This window comes from Tetrahymena thermophila (genome assembly GCF_000189635.1).
Source record: "Tetrahymena thermophila SB210 genomic scaffold scf_8254803, whole genome shotgun sequence".
Lineage (NCBI taxonomy): Eukaryota > Ciliophora > Oligohymenophorea > Hymenostomatida > Tetrahymenidae > Tetrahymena > Tetrahymena thermophila.
The window spans coordinates 1,373,074-1,399,215 of record NW_002476559.1 but is presented as its reverse complement, the minus strand read 5'-3'; the positions used below and the strand labels follow the sequence as shown (position 1 = coordinate 1,399,215).

At 21.6% G+C, this 26,142-nt stretch overlaps 8 protein-coding genes across 8 annotated transcripts; 5 read left to right on the top strand and 3 right to left on the bottom strand. All coding sequences in view use genetic code 6, as the record gives it.

Annotated features, from left to right (window-relative positions):
• Positions 1–265: 265 nt before the first annotated feature.
• TTHERM_00013290 (UV excision repair RAD23-like protein, putative) lies at positions 266–2,272 on the bottom strand (the record flags this gene model as incomplete). The annotated part of the gene is made up of 5 exons (XM_001008308.3): positions 266–429; positions 603–776; positions 1,046–1,601; positions 1,938–2,096; positions 2,204–2,272. The coding sequence occupies 5 exons, from the start codon at positions 2,270–2,272 to the stop codon at positions 266–268; spliced, it is 1,122 nt and encodes a 373-aa protein (XP_001008308.2).
• A 2,034-nt stretch (positions 2,273–4,306) lies between these two features.
• On the top strand, positions 4,307–8,921 carry TTHERM_00013280 (cation channel family protein; the record flags this gene model as incomplete). The annotated part of the gene is made up of 8 exons (XM_001008307.2): positions 4,307–4,583; positions 4,642–4,781; positions 4,835–5,855; positions 5,931–6,077; positions 6,148–6,319; positions 6,378–7,133; positions 7,208–7,684; positions 7,745–8,921. Exons 1-8 carry the CDS (start codon positions 4,325–4,327, stop codon positions 8,919–8,921), a joined length of 4,149 nt encoding a protein of 1,382 aa, XP_001008307.2. The 5' UTR covers positions 4,307–4,324.
• Positions 8,922–9,580: 659 nt separating this feature from the next.
• On the bottom strand, positions 9,581–15,351 carry TTHERM_00013270 (CGMP-dependent kinase 9-1; the record flags this gene model as incomplete). Its single annotated transcript, XM_001008306.1, has 9 exons — positions 9,581–9,929; positions 9,989–10,163; positions 10,666–10,800; positions 11,054–11,834; positions 11,915–12,176; positions 12,253–12,323; positions 12,380–12,626; positions 12,765–13,559; positions 14,507–15,351. 9 exons carry the CDS (start codon positions 15,349–15,351, stop codon positions 9,581–9,583), a joined length of 3,660 nt encoding a protein of 1,219 aa, XP_001008306.1.
• Positions 15,352–16,638: 1,287 nt separating this feature from the next.
• TTHERM_000013269 (transmembrane protein, putative) lies at positions 16,639–17,064 on the bottom strand (the record flags this gene model as incomplete). The annotated part of the gene is made up of 1 exon (XM_012795678.1): positions 16,639–17,064. One exon carries the CDS (start codon positions 17,062–17,064, stop codon positions 16,639–16,641), a length of 426 nt encoding a protein of 141 aa, XP_012651132.1.
• Positions 17,065–18,287: 1,223 nt separating this feature from the next.
• On the top strand, positions 18,288–20,335 carry TTHERM_00013250 (hypothetical protein; the record flags this gene model as incomplete). Its single annotated transcript, XM_001008304.2, has 2 exons — positions 18,288–18,317; positions 18,432–20,335. Exons 1-2 carry the CDS (start codon positions 18,308–18,310, stop codon positions 20,333–20,335), a joined length of 1,914 nt encoding a protein of 637 aa, XP_001008304.2. The 5' UTR covers positions 18,288–18,307.
• A 1,264-nt stretch (positions 20,336–21,599) lies between these two features.
• TTHERM_00013240 (hypothetical protein) lies at positions 21,600–23,459 on the top strand (the record flags this gene model as incomplete). Its single annotated transcript, XM_001008303.1, has 1 exon — positions 21,600–23,459. One exon carries the CDS (start codon positions 21,600–21,602, stop codon positions 23,457–23,459), a length of 1,860 nt encoding a protein of 619 aa, XP_001008303.1.
• Positions 23,460–23,799: 340 nt separating this feature from the next.
• Positions 23,800–24,045, top strand: TTHERM_000013239 (hypothetical protein; the record flags this gene model as incomplete). Its single annotated transcript, XM_012795677.1, has 2 exons — positions 23,800–23,930; positions 23,979–24,045. 2 exons carry the CDS (start codon positions 23,800–23,802, stop codon positions 24,043–24,045), a joined length of 198 nt encoding a protein of 65 aa, XP_012651131.1.
• Positions 24,046–24,260: 215 nt separating this feature from the next.
• TTHERM_00013230 (hypothetical protein) lies at positions 24,261–25,625 on the top strand (the record flags this gene model as incomplete). The annotated part of the gene is made up of 1 exon (XM_001008302.2): positions 24,261–25,625. One exon carries the CDS (start codon positions 24,261–24,263, stop codon positions 25,623–25,625), a length of 1,365 nt encoding a protein of 454 aa, XP_001008302.2.
• Positions 25,626–26,142: the final 517 nt, after the last annotated feature.

Below are 26,142 nucleotides of genomic sequence, written 5' to 3'. Positions count from 1 at the left end.
ACTGATGTGAAATATTAATTATTAATTAATTAGACTTTAAATGGTTCATTACTTAAAAGCAAAGTGAGGATTAAAACATGTATGTAATGTACGAATAATTGAATGAAAGAATGAATGAATGAACTAAAATGTGATATTTAATAATTGAATGTATACATTAAGTCATTTATAGAAATATTAAATTAAATTAATATCAATCAATTTATAAATATAAAGGCAATTAGAATATTTTATTTAGTGAGAAAGACAGTGCTATCAAAATAAATCATTAATACATAAAATCATCGTCATCTTCATCATCATTATCACCACCTTCACCTTATCCACCTTATTATTATTATTGATTTGGGTTATTACCTTATTGTTATTAATTTTAGTTTTATGATTATTATTATGCAGCTTCTAATTCTTCCTTTTGGATGTGTTCAGCTATTTAATTAAATAAAAATTTATTTAGAATATTTACTATGTGAATGGATGAATGAATATCTTTTTTTTCAACTATTTCTTATTTTAATTTAATGATTTATTTATATACACAATTGCTTTTTTAAACTTGCTTGCTTTCTTGAATTAAAAAAAAAAAAGTTAATATTTCTTACAAAGAAGAGTACCGCTTTCCCTTGCTTCGAAAAGATAGTTAATTGCTAATTCTTTGTTCTTGTCGCAGGTAATATATGCTTCTAAGGCGTCATTTTTATCAAAACCCATAGAAATAATGTCATCAATATCAGCTTTTTCTTCAGGAGTGACTTGGATGGCATTTGGAGGTAAGGCTAATTAATTTTAAAGATTAATTTTTATTAAAAAATAAATAGAAAAACGAAGAAGATATGCTAACTAATCAATTCTGCTCTTTTCTATTTTCTTTAATCAGATCAGATTATTTAAATCAATCAATAGAAAGATAAATAGATAGAAAGAAAGAAAGACAGATACAAGAATTTATATTCTTTTTGTCTTTAATGGAAAAGTAAAAGACTTTCTTTTGTCAATTATTTTAGCATTTAAAGTCCATGAAAAATTAACAATTTAAAATTATTACTTTATCCACCTTCGTTTTCAGAGGCAGCAAGGAGGAGTTGCAAGAAAGCTTGAGGGTTTTATTGTAAAAGTCTGGCAACATCAGGGTTAGTTTAAGCTAATTATTACATGACAGGTTGGAGAAGAGCAGGGTTTTAACGAATAGCTTAAGCAATGTGTTGGAATTGAGGATTTTAAGCTAATTAAGCTAATTATTCAACACCAGGACCTTGTAAGCCTTGTAAAGGACTCTATTATTAACTAGGTTCTTTAGGAATATTACCACTGAGTAAATAATCAACTGCTCTTTCAGGATTGTAATAAGCGGCCTTCAAAGCTTAAAGAACCTTAGGTCTTTCAAAACCCATTGATTCAATTTCTTTAATTTTGGCTTCCAATTCAGGACCTTAAAGGAGATCACTACCTGTTCCTTAACTTCCTGTTTATTATGTTGTAGCGGGTTAGGAAACAGCAGGCTTAGGAACAGTAGTGGGGTTAGTAGCAGTTGTTGAGGCAGCGGAGGTAGTAGAAGTGGTATCAGATTAAGCTTATTATGGAGCATCTTCTTTTTCTGCTTTCTATAATAATGTTATATTTAGTTTATTATTTTTTAAATTATAATTGCAATTTCATTCTTTCTTTCTTTCTTTCATTAAATGCTAGCCATAAAATTTTCTCTGCTTTCTATGCTACTTTATCTATTATTCATCTATTAAAATGCTTAACAGTCACTAAGATGATTTCAGTGTCATGTCACATTAAATTGTGTACAATTCGACAAAGAAAATATTGATTTTACTTCATTTTTTGAAGAATTTTTCTAATTTAATCATGATTAAAAGAAAGCACACATAGAAAGAGAAATAAATAGATAGCCGCATTTTGAAGAAATCTTAAAACTAAGATAATATTACCTTTTAAAAGAACATGAGAATAACAAAATCATTATCTTTAATACCAAGTTCGCCAAGAGTCTTAGAGTCTTCGGTCAATTATTTACCTTTATGAACTAACTTAATAGTATCTTTTTCCTTTTACTTTTCAGTAGCAATCTTCTCCTTCAATTCAGCAACCTAACAAGATTATAAAATATGTTGAAAACAAGTATTTATCTAGCTAATTCTTAAAATGTCAACAAGAATTCGAGCTCTCCTAAAACAAAACATTTTAATAAATTTACTGTAGCAGTTTCTTCAAGGTTAACATCAAAAAAATCAGTGCCCTTTAAAGTCTTAATGTTGATCTTCATTTATTTTAATGTGTTATCTTTTAATATAATTTGCTCTTCTAAATTTTTCTTTTTTAATTTTTTTCAAAATTTTGTAATAAATTTATTATTTTATTTACTCTGTATAATTTTTTCTGTTGATGTATGTAGACAGACAGACAGCTATTTGGTTGATCAGAGTTATTATTAAGAACAGAAAAAAAAAAGAAAAACAAATTAAAGTAGAATCGAACTATATATATATATATATAATATACTGAAAGATACATACATACTTATTTATCTTCTAATTAGCTATCAATTATTGATTTAAAAGATTATTCATTTCATATTTTTACAAATATTAACAAATACAAACAAGATATAAGATATCTATCATATTTTAAAAATAAATTAGCTATATTCTATGCGATTTTTTTGTAATATTGATAGTCAATAATTTAAATCTTACCAACTAACAAATTAGATATCAGAAATAAAATAACTGCATTTCATAAAAGCTTACAAAACTATTTTTTAGCAGTAATATTATTTAATTCTAAAATACTTTACTTTTAAAGTAATAACTTTTATCAATTGATTTTTAAGCTTATTGAACTCTAAAAAAAAAATATATTTATTTTAATAAATCCTGAATTTAAATATTAATTTTAATTTCATAATTTTTAAACAAAAACAGCAAAAACTTACTAGGAAGTAAATATTAATTTTTTAAAATCTTAATTTATTTATTTATCATAACCTAAATATTTGTAAAATTTAAATAACATTTTTATATTATTAAGAAGATAGAATTTTTATTTATTTAAGGAGTTTAAGGAAAATATGTTTGCTTACTAAAAAATATGATTATGACTAAAATATAAAATCAAAAGTATACATAAATAGCTAATCATAATTTTAATATCAAATTCTACTTTTTTTATTAATAACTAATTAGTTAGTATTACATATTTTATTTCTTACTAATTCATTATTATTTTTTTAATATTTAAAAATTTTGAATAATATAATTATATTTATTATGATATTCTATTAAATTAAGCTTTTCAATTATTTAAAATATACTTAAATGAATATTAAGTAAGAGAATTAACAAGCAGAGTCTTTATTCATCAGGGGGTAAAAAAAGACCTTTTCCTTAAAAACAACCTCAAATTAATACTTATAAAGCAATCCTCTTGTATCAATTTTTCCCCAAAATTCATCCTCAATTTATTTATGCTTGCTGTAATTTATAGAAAAAATTATCATAAGTATTTTTTAATTTAACTTTAAGATTAATCTAACCTAAAACATTCTTTTTTTACTTAGAATGATTTGTAAAAAGGCTTAAATAATTTATTTCAAAATAAAATATAAATTTTATAAGTTTTTGGTAATTGAAAAGTCTGTGGTATTAATAAAAATTTATAAATTTTCATGCAATAAAATTCCTAAAAGTGCTACATTCAATATTTTTAAGAAATTACAGTAAAATATTACGAATTAATTACAACAAAAAATTAAAAATATTCTTGATTAGTTGACAAGGAAAATTAAATTATTTTATTTTTTTGGATCATGAAATTTTTTACATTTTACTTTTATTTTAAGATAATAAATTAATTGCTTATAGAATATTTTTAATAAATATTAATAATAAAAATATTGTAGATTAAAATATTTGAAATAAAAAGAAGAAATTTTAATATTTTAAAAAGTATTTGATGCATTTTCATGTTATCCTTAAATTTTTCCTTTAAATTTAAACATTTACTTTGAAATTAATCCTATAATTTATTATTTATATGAAATTTGATTTTAATATTATGAGCTAAAATAACATAAATAATATAACATTAACCCATCCATATGCTATTTATTTTAGAGAAAGTTACTATAACGAGAAAGTTGAAAATTTATTATGGCATATTCAAAAATGCTATAAAAACTTTTAATTTATTAATAGTTTTATATAAATCAATTACCTATTCTAATAAGTATTAACGTATTTTTATTTATAAGTGCAATTATTAGATAGTATATTATCTTAATAATAATTAGCGAAATAATTAAGTGTAATTTAATAGCATGTTTTTTGATTAGGTTGATAACTTGCAAAACCGAAAAAAGTAGAAAAACCTATAAAATTAACAAAATATTCCATAAGGCGATGATGATGAAGTCACTTATGGTAGCTTTGGAGATTTTAATTAAGAAATAAAAGACCTTAAGAATTAATTTGAGCAGATTAATTGTATGCATTAATGTAGAGATAATCAGGAAGAAAATAGCTAAGATTAATCTTAAGAAGTTTAAATCTGTTTTGAAGATTAAAAATATGTCATAAGTAAATATCTAAATATTTTCAAATAGAAATCACCACATTTTTTTATTAAAAAATAAAGACTCTCCTCCTTAGACGATTGAATATATAAATCCATTTAAAATGTTAGAGAATCACAATAAAAATGTCAAAGGTTTTTAAAAAAAGCATAGAAAATCTATATTTTAGGAAGAGTCGCTTTTAAAATAAATGACATCTATGGTAATATAAATTATTTTTGCTTATTTTATCAATTTATTTAAACAATTTAATAGAATTAGCAATCTTTAGAGGTTAGTTCAAGCAGATATGAGAATTTGTTTGATCACCAAAACGCTATTGAAACACTTAATGATACTAAAAATGAAATGATAGGCATCAAAAACTAAAAAATATAGACTAGTTAAAAACTTTAGAGTAGCTTATAAGTATAATAAGATAATGATAATTCCTAGCATAAGCTAAAAAAAATTGATGCATGTGAGTCATAAATAAAAAATAAGAGCTAAAGAACATTATTGCAAAATATTTTTGAAAAGAGTTAACACTAAAAAAAGAATATAAGCTTAGCCAAGAAAGTAGAACTTTATAGTAAAAAATTTATCACTCTACTTAAAAATAAGAGAATAAACAGAAGGCCTGAAAATTTGACTGTTGAGTAAAGAAAATTAATAAATGATAATTCAGATCAAATTAACACCTTTTCAAGCTTTGCAAGGTCTAACTTTCTCTTAAATTTGATGAATTATCACTTCTTTAAATTTCTAAATAATTCAGAATCTAATCACATTTTCATGCCTACAGATAATTTCAAAATAGTTTGGGACTCTTTTTAAATTATTTTCAATTTTATTTTTCTCTTTGCTTATTCGATATTTCTCATATTTTAAGAGACAAATAAAGATCTTTAGTATTTAAACAATGCATTTAAAGTTTTTACTCTATTTTCTTTTTTAGATATACTTATAAATTGCAATTCATCCTATTATGTAAACGACTCGATTATGATTGAGAGAAAGTAAATAATCATTAATTATATGAAATCTAACTTCATATTAGATTTTATTAGTTTCTCTGCTTCGATGTATTAGGTAATCAACTACCATCACACTATTGTGTACAACCCTGATCACTAAATTCAAATTTACTTAATAAATATTTTAATATTTTTAAGATTCTGTGGTATTTATTCAAAGAGGAGAGTTTTTGATAATATACAATAGCTAAGCAGTTTCTAAAGACATTCTATCAAAATATTCAATCAACTCGTATTTATGGTTACAGTTGCTCATATAAGTAAAGAAATATAAATTAATTTTCAAAAATTCGCATTATTTATTAAAAAACACAATTTTATTATATCATTTTTAGTGGGGATTTTTTGGTATTTATTGGGATTATATGAGCAGCTCCAAGGCATAGAAGTAGTTTGGTACACTAAATATTAATAGAATTTATAACAAAGTGTTTAGCTATATATTTGCAGCTTTTACTGGAGTGTCACAACAATGATTACTGGTATTTAATAAATAAATAAATAATTTAGATTCTACAATTAAGAGTTTATATTTAAATATATAAATTTTAGTTGGGTATGGAGACATTACACCTCAAAATTCACTAGAAAGTATGTTTTGTGCTGTTTCTATGATAATATTTAGCTGTGTATATGCATATTCTATAAATAATATTGGTATTATATTGGAGGAAATTGAAAAAGCATCTAAAGAAATGAATGACAATATAATTGTTATGCAAAGGTAATTAATAAAAATAAATAGAGATTTTATTCATTTTACACTATAATAATTCAATTAGATATTTGAGGAGAAGAAATGTTCGTACTTAGCTAAAAGACAGGATTAAGCAATATTTAAATTTTTTAAGTCAAGAATAAAGAGATAGAAACAAGTAGGCAGAAGATAAAGTAATTGGAATACTTTCTAATAAACTGAGAGATGAGCTGACTTAAGAAGTCAATAACAAAATGTTAAAGACCTGTTCTATTTTTTATAAACTATTTTCTTAATAAACCTTAATTAATTTGTCGAAACATATAAAAGAAATTGAAGTTTCTCCTAATGAAGTTATTTATTGCGAAAATGATATTGGCAATTAAGCTATCTACTTTATTTTAGATGGGCTTATTGAAATTTATTCAGATCATGGTAATAATAAAACTGTATTAAATGTATTAAAATAAAATCAATACTTTGGAGAGTTTTCATTTTTCACAGGCTTACAAAGGAGCTATTCAGTTAGGAGTGTTAATTTATCAACACTCTTTTATTTGACTAGAGAGGATTTCTTATTTGTAATAAAAAATTGTAAAGAAGACTTTCAAAGATATAAAATGTTGGAGGAAAAGGCTTGCATAGGCAAAATTGTTTCAGGCATTAACATTAAAGGTTGTTAAGCTTGTAATTCAATCGACCACTTCATTAAAGATTGCAATTAGATTCATTTAGTCCTCGATTAATAATTTATAGCTCTAAGACACAATTATTATGAGTTTTAAAATAGAAATTCTAAAATTGCAAGAAAACTTAGAAAAAATTAACTTAAATCACCTCTGTAATAATAATAAAAACTTTCTATTTATTTAAAATTGAATTAATGTAAACAATTTATTTATTATAAATAAATAGATTAGATATCAAAAAGAATAAAGAATTTTCAAAAATGTTGATGCATAAAATATCTTAATAAGGTGGATAAGCTTATGATATAGTTAAAATGTATAGCCTTGAGGACTATAATTATCAAAGTTAATAAATAATCCAAAATTAGTCCTATATAAGTGACAATAGTGAGACATCTTCAAATAGCTAGTCTGATATTGAATTGAAGAGTAAGAAGTCAAGTGATTATCAAGAGAATTAGAACAGTATTAAAAAAAAATTTATGTAGGAAAACCAAAATAAATTAATAGTTTAAACAACAAATTAATCATAAATTTCGATGTTATTTCAGGAAAATGCTACATAAAATAGCGAACATACTAAACATACAATAAAGACAATTGAATGCCCTAATTCAATAGTCTTTTGCCCAGGTACAGAAAAGAAGCTGAATTAAGAAGATGTACATTCGAATTCACCCTCTTGTAGTGAAATATAGTTAAAGTAATTAATCATACATATTTTTATAAAAAAGTGTTTAATCAATTAATATTAATAATAAAGCATAAACGAATTAAAAATTCCTTCACTTTTAGAAAACAAAAAGCATAGTATGCAGATAAATTCATCAAATATAGAAATTTTCGAAAATTAAATTAAAGCAAAAACATTTACTGAATTAAAAAACGAAAATAATGTTAAACCCACAAAGTAAGCTTTCATATAAAGATGCCATAAAGAATAAACAAGGTAATTTGGAGATATAGAGAATAATAAATCAATTTTATTTCATAATAGTAGTAATATTGCTAGTAGTAATAATATGAATAGTGTTAATAATAATAATAATAATAATAATATGAATAGTGTTAATAATAATAATATGAATAGTGTTAGTAATAATAATATGAATAGTATTAGCAATAAATAAAAACTAAAAGCAAATAATTCAACAACAACAACAGAAACATTAAAAGTTTTTGACTCAAACCTGTATGAAAATTATGAATAAACTAAAAATTATTCAAGAAAAAAAAATTCATCCAGAACTAAGTTCAATGATGATGACTAAAATGTTTTAATATAATAATAGCATTCAAGCTTGTAACCATTAATTTAAAAAGTGTAACCTTCTTTCTAAATTTTTGAAGAGCTTGTCAAAGAATAAAATGATAAAAAATAAGTTACTCTGAATGAAAAATAAACTTCTGAACATAATTTGTAAGTTGAAAATTAAAATTAAAATTAAAGAGTTCAATTCATGAATAATTAATATTTATCTGCCTTAGCATAAACATTTGATCATTAAAATTCTCATATAACAGATAAAAATCTTGTTGAATTGATGCTGGCAGATATTCTTACCAAAAAGAGTGCCTCAAGCTAATAAAAAAACATATTAATTAATAGCAACTAATTCTAAAATTTCGATAAAATGTATATTTTTTCATGCTTTTTTCCTCATAATAATTTTAATTAAGTAATTTATAATATCAAAGTTAAAAAATCTTAAAAATATATCAAAAAACTGACCTAGAAAATAAACACGAGGAGATAAAATATTTATATGCAAGATTAACAATAAATTAAATCGTTTATATAAAAAGTATTTACTGGATAATAGTTTACTACTTTATTAGGTGACTCTTAAAACACTAAATATAATCCTACCACACTTTCATATGGCATATGCTCAAAAAAAACAAGATTATATCCAATCAAAAAAAATTTTATATAATGAAAAAACTAAATTTATTTATTTTAATTATTTAATTGCAATCAAAATAATTTATTTGTATTTAAATTTATTTAATACTTTAATCTTAAAATAAATTAACTTTAACAATTTAATTAGATAATAAAAATATAACATAAAAAAATAATATTTATTTAATACAATAAGAGGATAAATTTATTAAAAAGATTCAAATTGTTTATTAAATAAATTAATAATCATTAATTTTACAAAAAAAATATCATAAAAGTAAAGTTTTTTGATAAATAGTGAAATAGTTTATTAAATTTGTATATAGATAGATAGATAGATAGATAGATAGATAAATATATTTTTATTAAATGAGTGATCTAGGTAAATAAATATATAACACAAAATATAAGTAAGACCTATATGATATATATATGCATGGCAAATAAATAGTATTTATATAATTTTAATTAAACTATTAATACAATTTAAGTAAAATTGATCTTCAGCAATTAATTATTCATTTATTTATTGATAATATGATTATTATTTTAATATTATTTACATTCAATTTATTTATTTAGTTAGTTAGTTATTTAGTTATTGGTTTTTTTGTTTGTTTGTTTATTTATTTGAGTGTTTTTTTTAAATTTTTGTGAAAAATATTTTAAAATTTAAAAAAGAAGCTGAAATTTTCAATAATTAAAGTTATTTAAAAACTCCCTTTGTTTTTATGTTATTTTAAAATCTTTTGCATATCTACCTGACTAGGCACTTTAAATCATCATAATTGTTTAGAAAGAGTTTTTAGAATTATTTTGAATCTGACCTTCAATAAATTAGTCTGAAGATAATTTATTTTTTGGAGGTATATATGGAGGAGTTGCTTACTTATTAAAAAATATATCCCAATCAAAATCTTCAAACCACTCATGAGATTTCAGTGCACCATAAGAACCACCTAAACGAACTTCTGGTGATTTTGCCATTAGTTAACTAATCAATTTTTTATCGCTGAGTCTATTTTTCATGTGATTTGGAAATCTAATTAATTTATTAAATAAATAAATAATCAATTTATTAATAAAATATGATTGATATACCCTAGCCTTCCTTCAAGAATTAATTGATAAACTTCAATAGGATCATCTACATCTTCTCCATATGGTAAATATCCAACTAGTAATTCATATAAAATAACACCTAGAGAATAAATGTCTACAGCAAATCCATAACCTTTCTACTAAATTACTTCAGGGGCCATGTAATGAGGAGTACCTAGATTTTTTGTTTGAGAAAAAATCAATATAATTCAAAAAATGTTTTTCAGGATATCAATTTATTTATGAAGAAAGTAAGTAAGTAAGTCAATAGTAAAACTTGATTTAATTTTATTATCTTTAAAAAAATGAAATTTAAAAAGCTTTCAATTGATTTTTTTTTAATTTATATTGAAATAAGATAAAAACTATTAAAATACTATGATTACTATTTACTTTCACACTCATTCACATACTCACTTATCATGAATTCAATATAAAAAAGCTAAAAATTGCAAAAAATTAATAAAAAACAATAAATTTTGGACTATTAATATTATAGATTTATTATTTTTAAATAAAAATAAACAGAAATCAAAATATTTAAAGAAAACTAAAAATTTAAAATATAAATGAAAATAAACATCTCATGTGTCATGTCATATATATGTTATCTAAAAAAATTTCATTTACAAAAACTCTGATTTAAAAATGAAGTAGAAAGATTTTAATTTTATTACCAACTAGTGAATATGTTCTGGTTAATTACTGATTTTTATCATAAAGGTACTTAGCTGTACCCATATCTACTAATTTCGGCCATCCTTCATGATCTATTAGTATATTTTCTGGTTTCAAATCTCTATATACGATTCCTAAAATTTTTAAATAGTTAGTTGATTAATTAACATACATTCAACAAACCATTTATTTTCAATTTAAGAATTAAATTTTTATAATCTAACTAAAAAAATTATTTAATTTTTGTTATCTTAAAAAATAAATAAACCTAAAATTAATAAATTAATAATTAGGTAACTAAAATAAATTAACTATTTATTATTTATCATTTTCTAAATTTTGAAATCTAATATTAAATAATTAATATGAAAAATTAATTAAATTTACCTTAATTATTTAGGTACTGCAATGTGAGTATAATGAATGCGGTGTAAAACTATGCCTATTATTTATTGAATAGACCCACTTCTCTCATGACTGTGAAAAAGTCCATCCCATTAATGAATTCGTTCATAAAATAGATATGGTAGTTATCATAAAAGGAACGATAATACCTCATTATGAAAGGAAAGTTACATTTCTATAAAGTACTCTTTTCACGAAGAATGTATTTTTCGATCCCTCTTTAAAATATGTAATTGCTTATGAACACTTTCATTGCAAATAGTCTATCTTTTTATTTCTCATTAAATTTATTTGATTTCTTTTGTATTTAAATTTCTGGATTTTTTTAAGAATATTTGCTCTTTCTTATATTAAAATTCTAATTTATATCTTGTTGTGTGCTTATTCTTTTATTATTTGTTGTAAAATCTTGAGTTTGAATGTTGTTAAAAACCAAATTAACTGAACCAAAATTTCCTCTTCCAAGCTCTTTTATATAAACTAAATCCATCAATTTCATGTTCCTCAATCCAAGTAAATCATCATCTTCACATAGTTTTTTATCACTGCCCTTGCTGAAATAGACAGAATTTTCATGACTCTTTCTGTTTCTAGTTACAAGCTGTTCATAGGAACCTCCAAGAAGAGTTTCGATCTATTCTTTACTAATTTCAGCTATTAGCGACTCTTTTTCTGAGAAAACTAATTAATTGTCAGTATATTAATTTGCTATCAAGCACATACTGCCTACCACTTAAGCTTTTTCGTACATAGTATTGTTAGACTATTTTAAAATATAAATATTTACATAGCATCATTCACTCACCATTTCAAAAAAGCTGAATAAATAAATTAATTAATTACCTTTTATACTAGAATTCCCTCCAAAATTACACAAATTTAGTTTGGGCGAGCTTGATTAATGACTTCTTCTTTATCCATCACCTTTCTAATGTTCAAATGGCTAAAAAGTTTCTCTCTTTGCATAGTTATGAGTTTGCATAAAATTTTATCTTTCTCAAATGCCCATCTCATTAGATTTCTGAATGCTAGATATTAAATTTTATCTCCTAATATTTCCTATGTAGCTTTTCTAGATAGAGCAAGCAAAATTACATCAAAGCTCCTTTAAAATATTAACAATATTAAATTATTAAACAATAATAAATAAACTAAATATCATAAAAAAGCTAATAAATTACTTAGCCTAGACAGTCCTTGTCCTAATACTCTTATTTAAATATAAGCTACTCTCACCAAACCAATCACCACTCTAATTAAATTATAAAAAATATTTAAAATTTAACTTAATTTAGAGTTTTTAATTACTTGAAGCTATCTTTCTTCTATCTAATTTTAGCTTATAATGCTAACTTAGCCTGACTTAATTATATAAAAAGAGTTAGCATCATCTCCTATGTTGACAATTGTTTCTCCCTTATGAAATTTTTGATAGGTAAATTAAGAAGCAAGCAAATCCTTTTGTTCATGAGTAAAGTTGGAGAAAAATGAAACATTTTCTAAAAATTTCCTATTAACTTCTAGGTCTTACTAATTTATGTGTTTGATGACATTTCTATTTTTTAAAATATTTATAAATAATTTTAATGAATCAATCCAATCAATCAATAAATCATAATATAATTTGATTTTTTGCAATATTTTATTATTAATGATAAAATGAGCATAAATTATAATAAGAATATAATTTTACAGAAAGGTAACACGATCAATAGCCCAAAGAATTAATTAAACACCATCCTAAGCAGCCTAAGCAGAAGCTGATCTTGGGGAGTTATAAAGCAAAGCTAACTCTCCAAAGGAAGTAAATTCATCTAAACACTTTTTGAATTCTTTGTTAATTTTTATATTAACATTTCCTTGTTCAATGAAAAAAAATAGTGAGGCTTCATCATTTTGTTCAAATATAAATTCTCCTTATTTGCAGGTGCATGCAAACATTTTGTTAACTACTTGATTCATGTGCTGCTCTTCTAAATTTGAAAATATAAAATGTCTTCTAATAGCTGCTTTTATTTTTTATTTGACTTCTTCAGTCATAATATGATTTTCTAGCTTGACAATGTTTTCCAATATTTTTATCTAGTCAGAGAAGTAAAACATGTCATTAAAACCTTATCTTTATCTATCATTACGAGCAATTTATTTAATGTTATTGTTTGAGTTCCTTTATTGAGAAGGGTTTCTACCCATTTCATTATTATGAGAGTTAGGAAAGTGTATTTCTTCACAGCTTGCAGGAATTTCTCTTTAAGAATTATTTCTTGAACTTTCATTTGTACCTATTGAAATTTATTTTTGCATTTCTCCAATGAGCATATCTAGTGTTAATTCGTCTCCTTCATTCATATTAGGTAAAAGTGTCATTAGTTTCTTTGAATTTTAGTGATATTAACTCTAATTGAAACTATGCTAATCTTCTTCATTTGGAGTTTTCTCACTAATTTCACTAACCTTCGTGAGATTTTTTTTCATTTCCCTGGAATTCCTAAATTAATAAAAAAAAATGATTCTATTTTTTGATTAAAAAAAACATAAAATAGTTTTTATCTTTTTTCTCATTTCTCAAATTTTAAGATCTTATTTAATAAAAATAATAATATTATGAATTATTTCATACAATTATATAACTTTAATTCGAAGCAATTTTTTTTTCACGTTTAAACCAAATGGTTTTTATTGAATGAAATATGTTTGTCTATATTTTACAATTAAAGCAAATACTCTCTAATTTTTTTCATTCAAAAGAATATATTAATCAACTCTACTTCAAAACATAATAACTATTTTCAAAGTAAATTTCTATAAATTTAAATGCCCTTTTTCAATAAAACTAATGTTTAAAAGCAATTTATGCTCTTCTCTATTATTATTTTTTTTTAAAACTAGCAATTTAATGAAATTTTTTGAGTAAAAACTTATTTTTCTTCTTTTATTTTAACAAATTTTAATATTTCAAATAATTTCATTACTAATTTAAAAATTAAACTAAGCACTAAATAAATTTTAAAGCTTGTTTTAGAACGCTTTTATTAGAAGTTAATTACAATTATTTTGGATTTGACTTTTCTGAGCATAAATCCACTTTAAAAAAGCATAAAATTTGATGATTAGAAATTTAAATAAGTTAAAATTGATTATGAAGCTTTTTAGATTTATTGTTCTGAGGTGTTTTTTTTTATCGACCAAAATCAATCGAAAGTAGATAGAAGAATAAATTAATTTTTTAATTAATTTTTAGGAGTGAATTAAATCTGAATTAGAAGATATTTTTTGCTTTTAAGAGTATTTATCTATTTGTCTCTCAATTTACTTTGAATAAATAATATTGGTAGCAATTATTATTGTTATAGATACCTTAAAATTTTAACCAATTAAGAATTCTATCAAAAAATAAATAAATTAAAAAAATAATATTTAAACATAGTAAATTACAATAAGCTATTTGTTTCGTTATTAATCTACATGCTGTTCTTTAGATAATCATTTTCTTCATAGTTATCACCTTCTTCATTTATTTATCCACATTTATATTCAATTGATACTTTGTATTTTTGATCTTAGACTGCTTAATGAAGCGGAATTTAACTGCACGATTAAGAATAAAACTATTAGCAACTTATTTATTTTGGAATGTAATTAGAGCTTTAATAATTAAACATTTCTAAAACTTCATCTTAATTTACGCTACTCATAGATTAATCAGTTTATGTATTTTATATATAATACAAACTTTATTAGTTCATGCAGCTTTTTTATTAATTTATATTATTATTATTTGAATCTTAGCTTGAATTGCTTTAGGATCTATTTTTTTAATTATCTATAATCTATTCATTTGAAGGAGATTCATCTTTATCTGCTTCGCTTTCGCTATCTGAAGAAGAATTTGACTTAGAAGAAGATGATGATTGCGATGAAGAATCTTCTTATTATAATTCATTAAATGTATCAACCTATTTCTTTTATCTAACTTAAGTTTATTCATTTGTTTATCCTTAATTCTCCTATTTTTGTATATTAGTTTAAGCAGATTATTCATCTTGAATATGACTATTACTAAACATCCTTACTGAGTTATTTGATCTTCTCTACAATTATTTTTCATTAAGTCTTTTATCGCTCATTATCTAAAGGTATATATTGCTTGTAGATTATGGCTAAGAAATCTTTTCATTTGAGCTTTTTTTAATCTGCTCATCTTATAAACTATGTGATTGTATTGAATCCTAATAAGCTTAATTAATTTCGCTTGTATTTTTTTCTGCTTCTTTGTTCATTTGATTACTATTAATTAGCAAATAGTATTAATTCCTTATAAAATCTTTATAAATTTTGATAATCCCAAAATTAATTAAATAAAGTTTTATTCAAAAACACTATCAACATTACTATGTAAATAAATAATAGCACTTATTAAAAAGTAATTGTGCTTTATATTCAAAGTTCATTTAGTGGATTTTGTTTTTATAATATTTGTAATCACAATTAATATTTTTACTACTGGGAATATAAAACTATCTGAATTCCACACAATTTCTACTTTGTATTAGATACTAGCTAACTATCTCTGCCATTCCATATTTTTATTTACTACATATAAAATATTAAAAAATAAAAACCTGTAATTTTAATTTGAATTTTCTTTGAGGCAAGGTTATTTTTTAAACGTTAATCTCATAATTTAAGATTTTTTGATATTTTTTAACTATAATAACAATGCAAACAAATCTCATATAGTACCTACTTTCTTTTAAAAACATATTTCTCAAAAATTTCAAATATAAATAGTTTATTTTTCTAAGTGTTTGTAAATAATAACTGTAAAATTTTATTAGAATTCTAAAATAAAAAAAAAATTTGATATACTTTAAATTTATAGTTTTTCTAGCTATTAAAAAAAATAGAAAATATCATGTTTATATTATTTTTTTTTAAAACCAATTTTTTAATTTGAGAAATTAATAGGAGTAGGATTTATTAATGAGATTATCCTATATATTAATTAGTATGACTTTTCAAATAAATTTAATAAGTTTTGTGACTAAATTATCTTATTTGTAAATTTAAAATAATTTAAAAGATAATTCAATGCAGATAAATTACAAGTCAGCTTATTCAATATATATTTTTTTTAATAAAATTGAATCAACTTTATTTTTGTATTTTACTTTTAAAAATGATTAAAATATCATAAAAAGGAGCTTTTAATGCAGTTAAGCTAAAAATTTCTTATTTTAAATTAAATATATTGTATATCCATCAAATTAAAAAATATTTATTTAACTTAAAAATATTTGTTTAGAAATAATTTTTTTATTAAATCATTTATATAAAAAATAAAAGTATTTTATAGAATAAAAGTATTTTAATTTTCATATAAATGTATCTATCTATGTAATGAAAAAATTAATAAATAATAATTTATTAATTAATTAATTTGTAAATAAAGTAGAAGTAAACAAACAAACTTGTTGCAATGGAATAATTAGAATTTAAAGTGAAAATTTAATACAAAAAGACTGAATTTAAAAAACCTGAATATTATTTAACTAAGCTAAGAGAGGTCACCTAAGATTTAAATGTTTCATTTCCTGATTAAGAATTAAATACATATGGTATTTAAGGAATTGGAACATATATAGATCTATCGGGTAAATATTATGGCAATTTATCATAAATGAATCTTCTTAAATAACTAGAAGAAAGATTAGAAAAATTAAAACTGTTCCCAACTACTTCAAATGCTAAATATAAGAAAATAGAATTTATTGAATACCAAAACTTATAAATTTCAAATAATTTAGCTAACCAAAGTTCTTAAGAATTAAATTTAGATACTAATTAAAGTATTAACAATAATTTTAAATAAAGCTAAGTTCAACATGCAAATAATTCTTTGATTAATGAAACTAATACCTCATAGCTGCTCTAAATTGTAGAAAATTAAAACTAAAGAGAGCTTTCAAAAAAAAGTTGTAAAAATAGTTCATATGATTTAACTAATAATAGTAGTTAAGTTATTTAAATATAATAAGAAAATGAGATTGAAAATAAATAATAAAGCAAAAATCCAAGTCAGAATTAGAGTAATTAACTTGATATTACTTCAAATAGTTAGAATAATCATATTCATGAAACAAATTAATAGTATTAATAAAAATAAGTAAACTAATCTTTTAATAATAATCATTACTAATAGCAAATTGATTAATCCAAAGAAGAAGACGAAGATTTGAAAAATAAGAATATCATATAAACAGAAAAATCTGATAAAGAAGATTCAAATTCTTAAAAATAATCCATATAATTAAAAAATGAGATAGGAAATGAATAATTAATTGAAAATATGAGAAGCAATTCTCATTAGAAAGAAAAATTAGAAGAATTAATAGAATCTATTAAAGATTTGAAGGAAAAATCAAATGAACAACTGATTGATATGATTGAACACATTAAATCATAACTTTAGGACATACTAAAAAACTGTTTGATTGTAGATCTTAAATGAATAAAGAAATAAATTAATTAACTTTTTTAAATCATTAAATTTTTATTAGTCATTTTTTTAAAAAGTAACTAATATTAAAATATAAAATCCTAATAAAATATTTTATAATTCAAATTTAAAAAGACTATATTATTTGAATAAAAATAAAATAAATAGTGCTGTTGTATATTTAAATTATTTAGAATATTTGTTATTTGTTAAATGAAATCTAAGTTAATCAAGATAAACAAAACATTTTATATAACTAGCTGACCATTTTTCCATATATTATCAACTTGATTTAACAAACAATAGTTTTTACTCACCATTCATTATCTAAATAATAATTAAAGATTTGTCTAAATCATACTAATTTAAAAATAAAATATAGTTTTTATTTAGTTTTTATTGCAAATGTTTTCTTAAATATTTAAATTATATTAACTCAACTTATAAATATAATTTTGGATTATTCCTTATTTAATGTAATTTTAATAAAAAAGTATATTTTTTTACTTATTGATTTCTTTAAATTTTTATTTAGTTTTGTAAATACTTAAAAATTAATTAAAGGTTTTCAATCAATATCTCTTTAATAATTAATTTCTGATGCTAATTAATTTTTAGCACGAAAACATACATATTTATTATTCAATTGTTAGATACAATTTCTTAAATTCTATTTAAATTTATTGATAGATTTATTAATAAGTTGATTGATTTAAGAATTAGGTGATTTAGAGTAAATGGAATAAAGTAATGAATAATTATTTATTTTTATATTTTTTATTAAAGAAAATTATACTTTCTTTCTTTTTCTCTTTAAGACTAAAGAAATAAAATAATTTATACTATAATTAAATTTTACAGGGAACATTAGATATAATTTGAAAATTCATTATGTGAGAAGTAGTTTCGGCACCTGCTATAATTATTTTTCATAAATGACTTAACTAATTTAGTTGGAAGGTCTAAAGTTTAGTTCAGAAAATCTTAGCGATTTAGGAGGAAAGCGAGGAGTAGGTTCATTTTTTGAATGCTGCTGCTATGTAGATCCTTAAAAATGGACTTCCGAATAACAAATTCACAAAGCCATTTATACTATCTTATAAAGTAGAAATATGTTTCCTTCAAGAGGTTATGAAGAGAGACTTAAAGTTGAATAATTCTGTAAATCATAAAGCGATATAATGCCTTAGACTTTTCATACTAATTAATTTCCGACTACTCAAAGTACATTAATTACTTAAAGGTATCCTATGTAAGATTTAGAGAGATATTTATCTGCTCCTAATCCATTTATAAACTAAGATGATTTCTTATAAGAGTCTGAAAAAGAAACTACTTGTGATGTTACTTCATAAGACATACTTTCCTGCATAGATCAAAACAACAATAACTTAAATTATAATGATAGTATAAATTTATTTGCATAAACGGAAGTGAGTCAATAAAATAAAAATGATTAAAGAGGATTGAATAGCTAAATTGATATTTTTAGCAATTAATAACACCAAAATGGGTTGATATAGACTTAAAAGGAATCAAATTAAAATGCTTTTCTTGATGTTTAAGAATCAGATAAAAGCTATCAAGATGAATAAAAATAAAATCCACTGCCCTCACCATCTTCTCATTCCTCATAAAATAAATGGCATCCTAGTATTTTAAAAGATAATACTGAAAGCAGTATAATGTCTTAATAATAAGATCTTAATTTAGAATAATCTTCAATAAATTAAAATACGGAATATTCAGCATTGCAAAAAAATGAAGAAACCAATTAAAAAATAGATGTATCTCTAAATAAATCTAATGATGATTATATTTCAGAAAATAATTCATCAACATAAAAAACATAAAATAAACTAGTAGTAGCACAAGAGAATATTGAAACTAGAGCAGAAGAAGAAGAAGAAGAAGGACAAGAAAAAGAAAAAACTAAATCAAACAATTTTATTTAAACTATTGAAATAAATAAACTAGTAGCAATAGAACATGTTCAAAAGAAAAAAGAAGAAAGATAAGAAAAAGAAGAAAATAAATCTAATGATATTGCTTAAGCTATTTAAAATAACAATTCTTTTAATGATGAAGAATCAGAAATCAATTCTTAAATTCATCTGAATAATACTTAATGCCATTCTATAACTTCAAATAAATTAAAAAATACTGATGATAGCAGAAACCTAGGTGAGTCAAAGTTATAAGAAATCAATCTCAGTGACTCTGATATCAAATATGAAGAGTAGAAAGATCATGTTCTGAATATACATTAAATGAAAACTGTAGATATGCAGCAAGAAAAAGAACAGGTCTATAATGAATAAACAAACTATTAGATTAAAATGCTTATAAAAGAAGTAAACTTATAAAAATAGAAAAATCATTAGCTTCTAAAAGAAAAAGAAAAAGACAAAGATAAAATAAATATTTTAGAATCTAGTGCTACTTAATATATAGCAGAAAATTGTGAGTTAAAATAATAAGTAATTGAATTGAAATAAAAATTAGCCTAGACTGAAGTAAGAGATTTTGATTAAGATATTTTATCTTAAAATATTGCTTAGTTATAATAGATAAACTAAGAAAAGTACGAGCTAATGTAACAACAAGAGAAAAGCTCAGATATATTTAAGGATTTGTACATAAAAGAGTTAGAGCAAACTCTAAATCAAGCTAGAGATGAAATTTTATTTTTGAGGAAGGAACTATCACAAAAAAATGAGATGTCCGAAATCCTTAAATAGATTCAGTAATCTTTAAAAAAATGATTAAAAATATCTTTGCATTAGATTAAAAAAATTCAAAAAGTAAGTATTCGATTTTAAAATAAACACAATATATTTCATTATATTTCTGCTTGTTTGTAAATCAATAATTCATTCAAAAGATTCATTCATTCATTCATACATACATTCATTCAATTAATCTTTGAATTAATTCCCAAAATAAATATCTCTCTTTATCTAAAAAAATAAAAGTATTTTTTAATTAGCAGCGAATAAAAGTGTTTTTTAATTAGTAGCTAATAAAAGTGTTTTTTAATTAGCAGCGAATAAAAGTTTTTTTTAATTAACAAATAACAAAAGTGTTACTATCTCAAATAAAAAATTATGTTATATTTTCAAATAAAAGTGTTTAAAAATAGTAATTCCTTGTTTAAGTAGCTGAGACGAATGGCTGAGGTATATTAAATATTATCAAAATAATCTAAAAATTCCTCAATTCTCGAGGAATGTCTATTAATTTTGAAGAATATAAAAAAAATTTAAATAAAAAAAGGATATTTGAAAAGAGGCAAAATCAAAGAAATAATTAAATTATGGAAATTGAAATAAATGAGGAATAATAATTTTCAAATTTATTCTTTTACAAAGTATATAGATAGATATAAGTATAAATTAAATTACTTTTTTTAAGGTTTTTATAATAATAGATGTAAATAATATGATATATAAAGGATATTTATTAGCAATGCGGCGTCAGAAATATAGTTCATCATTTTTTCATTTTTACACTTTTTTCTTAAATTTTTAAAATTAATTCTACTAAAAAATAAAATTTGGGATTATTCCTTATTTAATTTAATTTTAATAAAAAATAAAATTTGATTTCTTTATATTAAGAACATTTTTAGTTTTGTAAATACTTAAAAATTAATTTAAAATTGTCAAAATCACTTTCAAAATTAATTTATGATGTTAATTAATTTTTAGTATAAAAAAAGTATTTTTAATTGAATTATTAAATTGTCAGGTACAATTTCTTTAGATTTTATTTAAATTTATTAATAAATTGATTAATTAGTTGATTGACTAAAAAATTAGGTGATTTAGAGTAAATGGAATAAAGTAATGAATAATTATTTATTTTTATATATATTATTAAAGAAAATTGTACTTTTTTTTCTTTTTAAGACTAAAGATATAAAATAATTTATTTTTAAAACTAAATTTTACAGGGAACGTTAGATATAATTTGAAAATTCATTATGTGAGAAGTAGTTTCGGTTCCTGCATTAATTATTTTTTATAAATGACTGAACTAATTTAGTTAGATGGTCTAAAATTTAGTTCAGAAAATCTTAGCGAATTAGGAGGTAAGCAAGGAGTAGGTTCATTTTTTTAATGCTGCTGCTATGTAGATCCATCAAAATGGGCTACTGAATAACAAATTCACAAAGCTATTTATACCATCTTATAAAGTAGAAATATGTTTCCTAAAAGAAGTCATGAAGTAATGCTTAAAGTTGAATAATGTAGATCATAAAGCGAAATAATATTTTAGACTCCTAATAGGAATTCATTTCCGACTTCTTAAAGTAGATTACCTACTTAAAGGATTCTTAATTAAGATTTAGAGAGATATTTATCTGATCCTAATCCATTTATAAACTAAGATCATTTTTTATAAGAGTCTTAAAAAGAAACTACTTGTGATGTTACTTCATAAGACATACTTTCCTGCATAGATCAAAATAACAATAACTTAAATAATAATGCTAATATACATTTGTTCTATCAAATGGCAATGAATCAATAAAATTAAAATGATTAAAGAGGGTTAAATAACTAAATGAATGATTAAAGCGGATTAAATAACTAAATTAGTAATTCTAGCGATTAATAACACCAAAATGGGTTGATTGTATAAAATTAAGTTGCTTTTCTTGATATTTAATAATAAGATACAAATTATCAAGAGGAATAAAAAGAAAATTAATAACCCTCATCATTTTCTAGTTCCTAATAAAATAAATTGCCTCCTCTTAATAATTTAAATGTTAATAATGAAAATAATTAAATGTTTTAATAGTAAAATTTTAACTTAGAATAATCTCAAATAAATTAAAATTAGGAAAATTTATCATGGCAAACTGATGAAATAAATGAAAAAATAGATGAATCTCTAAAGAATTAATCATTTTAAAGTTTAATAGTAGGAAAAGATAATATTTAAAAGAAAATAGGAGAAGAACAAGAAAAAGAAAAAACTAAACCTAACAATTTTATTTAAGATATTTAAATAAACAAACCAGCTGCATAAGATGATATTGAAGCGAAAAGAGAAGAAGGAGAAGAAAAAGAAGAAAATAAATCTAACAATTCTATTTAAGATATTTTAATAAAAAAACTAGTGGAATAAGATAATATTGAAACGAAAATAGAAGAAGGAGAAGAAAATAAAGAAAATGAATCTAAAAATAATGTTTAAACTATTTAAAATAACAATTCTTTTAATGATGAAGAATCAGAAATATATTGTTAAATTCATCAGAATAATACTTAACGCTCTTCAAATAAATTAAAAAATACTGATGATAGCAGAAACCAAGGTGAGTCAAAGTTATAAGAAAGCAATCTCAGTGACTCTGATATCAAATATGAAGAGTAGAAAGATCATATTTAGGATATACATTAAATGAAGACTGTAGATATGCAGCAAGAAAAAGAACAGGTCTATAATGAATAAACAAACTATTAGATTCAAATGCTTAGAAAAGAAATAAAATTAGAAAAATAGAAAAATCATTAGCTTCTAAAAGAAAAGAAAAAAGACAAACATGAACTAAGTATTCTAAAGTCTAGCGCTACTTAATATATAATGGAAAATTCTGAATTAAAATAATAAGTAATTGAATTGAAAAATGAAGTAATTGAATTGAAAAAAGAATTAGCCTAGACTGAAGTGGCAAATTTTAATGAAGATATTTTATCTCAGAATATAGCTTAGTTCGAGCTAATGTAACAAAAAGAGAAAAGCTCAGATATTTATAAAGATTTGTACATAAAAGAGTTAGAGTAAACTAAATAGCAAAATAGAGAAGAAATTCTATTTTTGAAGAATTAGATGTTAGAAATTCTTAAATAGATTCAATAATCTTAATAAAAATGATAAAAAATATTCTTACATTAGATTAATAAATTGAAAAGGTTAGTTTGTAAGTATTCAATTTTAAAATAAACTAAATATATTTCTGCTTGTTTGTAAATCAATAATTCATTAAAAATATTAGATTAATACACTCAATCTATTAATCTTTCTTTTTCAATAAAAATAAAATTCTTTATTAATTGAAAAAATAAAAGTTTTTATTTAATAAAAAATAAAAGTGTTTTATAATTAAAAAATAAAAGTGTTTTATAAATAAAAAATAAAAGTATTTTATAAAACAAGAAATTCTTTTAGATTTTTTAAATAAAATTCTTTGTTTAGAAATAATAAAATCTTATATATGCTAAAAATAGTGTTTAGTATCCATTTTAAATTTATGCGAAAAGAATTTATTCTTAGCAGTAGTTTGTAAAAAAAAGAAATAAAAAATATAAAAAATGAAACCAGATACATAGAACCCTTTATATATATGTAAAATATTTTGTCTAGTTCTTCTTTAAATTTTTATTATAAATTTAGATTTCCAAACAAAATTTAAGCGCGATTTTTGTTTGAAATATATTTTATCAGAAGGGTGAAAGGATGAGATAAATTTATTGGTTAATATGTAAAAATTTCATAGTAAAGCATGAATTAATCTAACAATTGACATACTGATATTTTTGAGATATAAATATTTTAATCTCAAATTATGTATCTTTAAGGAATTAATTTATCTTAACCATATTTAGATAATTTAATTAAAAAATATCAAAATTCAAATAATTTATCTAGAAAAAAAAAAATTAATAATCAAATAAAATGGAGTCTTTCAGAATTAAAGTAAACTACGTAAAATCGAAACAAGAATATCCAAAAGAATTGATATACGATTTAATTAAGTAAGATATAAAAAAAATATATATGTCTAGAGTAGAATTTAAAGATGAATTAATTGATGAGCCAGGAACAACTAGTACTTATGATGGGTCTTTTTTTTCCTTTAAAATATAACTTGAAAAAAATATTAATCCTACTATATTCTTAACATAATTAAGAGATATATGCCTAAAATATAACTTTATTTCAAGTTAATCCAGAAAGAATTATTAATAATACAAATAATTTGAATTAATTGTTTGTTACATAAATTGCTATGAAAATAATAAAAGTGTTGAGTAGTTAAAAAATATAAATTCTTCACTTAATAATAGTTTTCAAAGTTAAAATAATTCTTAATAATCTAAATAACTTGGATAATAATAACAAAAAATAATTAAATTTGAGAGTCAGAACAACAATAGCAATCATGAATTATTTTTAGGATAGTAAATATTAAATTAATAAATATCGATAGAGAATGATTAACTTGATTAAATATTTGAATAAATAGATATATCTGATTTAAAAACTCAAATTAATGCTTTACAATAAAAAAATGCTTAATTAGAAAATAGTTAGACATAAGCATAAATTATTATAAATGATTAAACTGAAAAAACTTAAAAATTATTATCAACTTAAAATGAACTGACTGAAAATTAAAATTAATTGAAAAAATAATTGATAAATTTTGAAACCAATAAAAAATAATTTGAGGAATAAATGTAAGCTAATGAAAAAAAGAACTTAGACAATTATAAAGAATTAGACTCAAAAATATATTTACTAAAAGTGGAATATGATTAATAGATAGAATAAATAATTAACATTAACACTTCTAGTTAAGAATCTTCCAAAATCTAACTTAAATAATTTGAATCAACAGTAGATAACATAAAATAATAACTGGAAGAATAGAATTAGAGTATATAAAATATCAAATAAGTGCTTAACTAATTGCAACAAAATTAAATCAATTATGAATAATCTATAAACAAGCTGTAAGAAACAATTTAATTGTTATAGGAAAAAAAGAGTTTAGGTTCAAATGAAAATAAAAGCTTAACAAATAGTGTTATCTCAGATTAAGATAATTTGAAAACCTAAAGTAGCTAAAACAAACTGGAGTTAGATTTAGATGAAAAATAAATTGAAACCCTAAATGAATTATTATCTCAACTAAAATAAACAGTATTTTAAAGTGTAAATTTCATCTCAAGAAGTGCTTTTAAAATGCCTTTAAAACTTATTTCTTTCTTTTCGCCATTTAATTTAGCAAAAAAGGCTCTAAGCATACTTAGCTGAAAAAAATACCAATAAATAAAAATAATTTTTTAAAAACAAAATATTTTTTATATTGAATTGATTGCAGATAGTTCTATCTTAATTATTTTTTAGGTATATTTATTTTCTTGTATTAAGTACATATTTTTATAAGATCAGTTTAACTTTTTTAATTTATAAGAACCTTACTTTTGATTCACATTTGATTCTAAATCAAAATATACCATCTAATTTTTTCTAAAACTAAAATGATATTTTTTTAAATAGTGTTTGATGATAGTATAAAAAGATACTCAGTTTTAATAAGATAATTAATTTTCTAATATATTTTAAGTATTTAAAAAAAAAAGCATCTAAAAAAAATAATCTAAATAAATATATTAAAAACAGCTACTTTTTTCTATTTTTTTACATTATTATTCCATTTAAGTTAATAAATTAAATAATTTAAATTACATTTGATGTTAATTCTGTTTTAAGATATAAAATGAATAGCATTTAACTTTTTAGAGCAATATATTTACATCAAGATAGACCT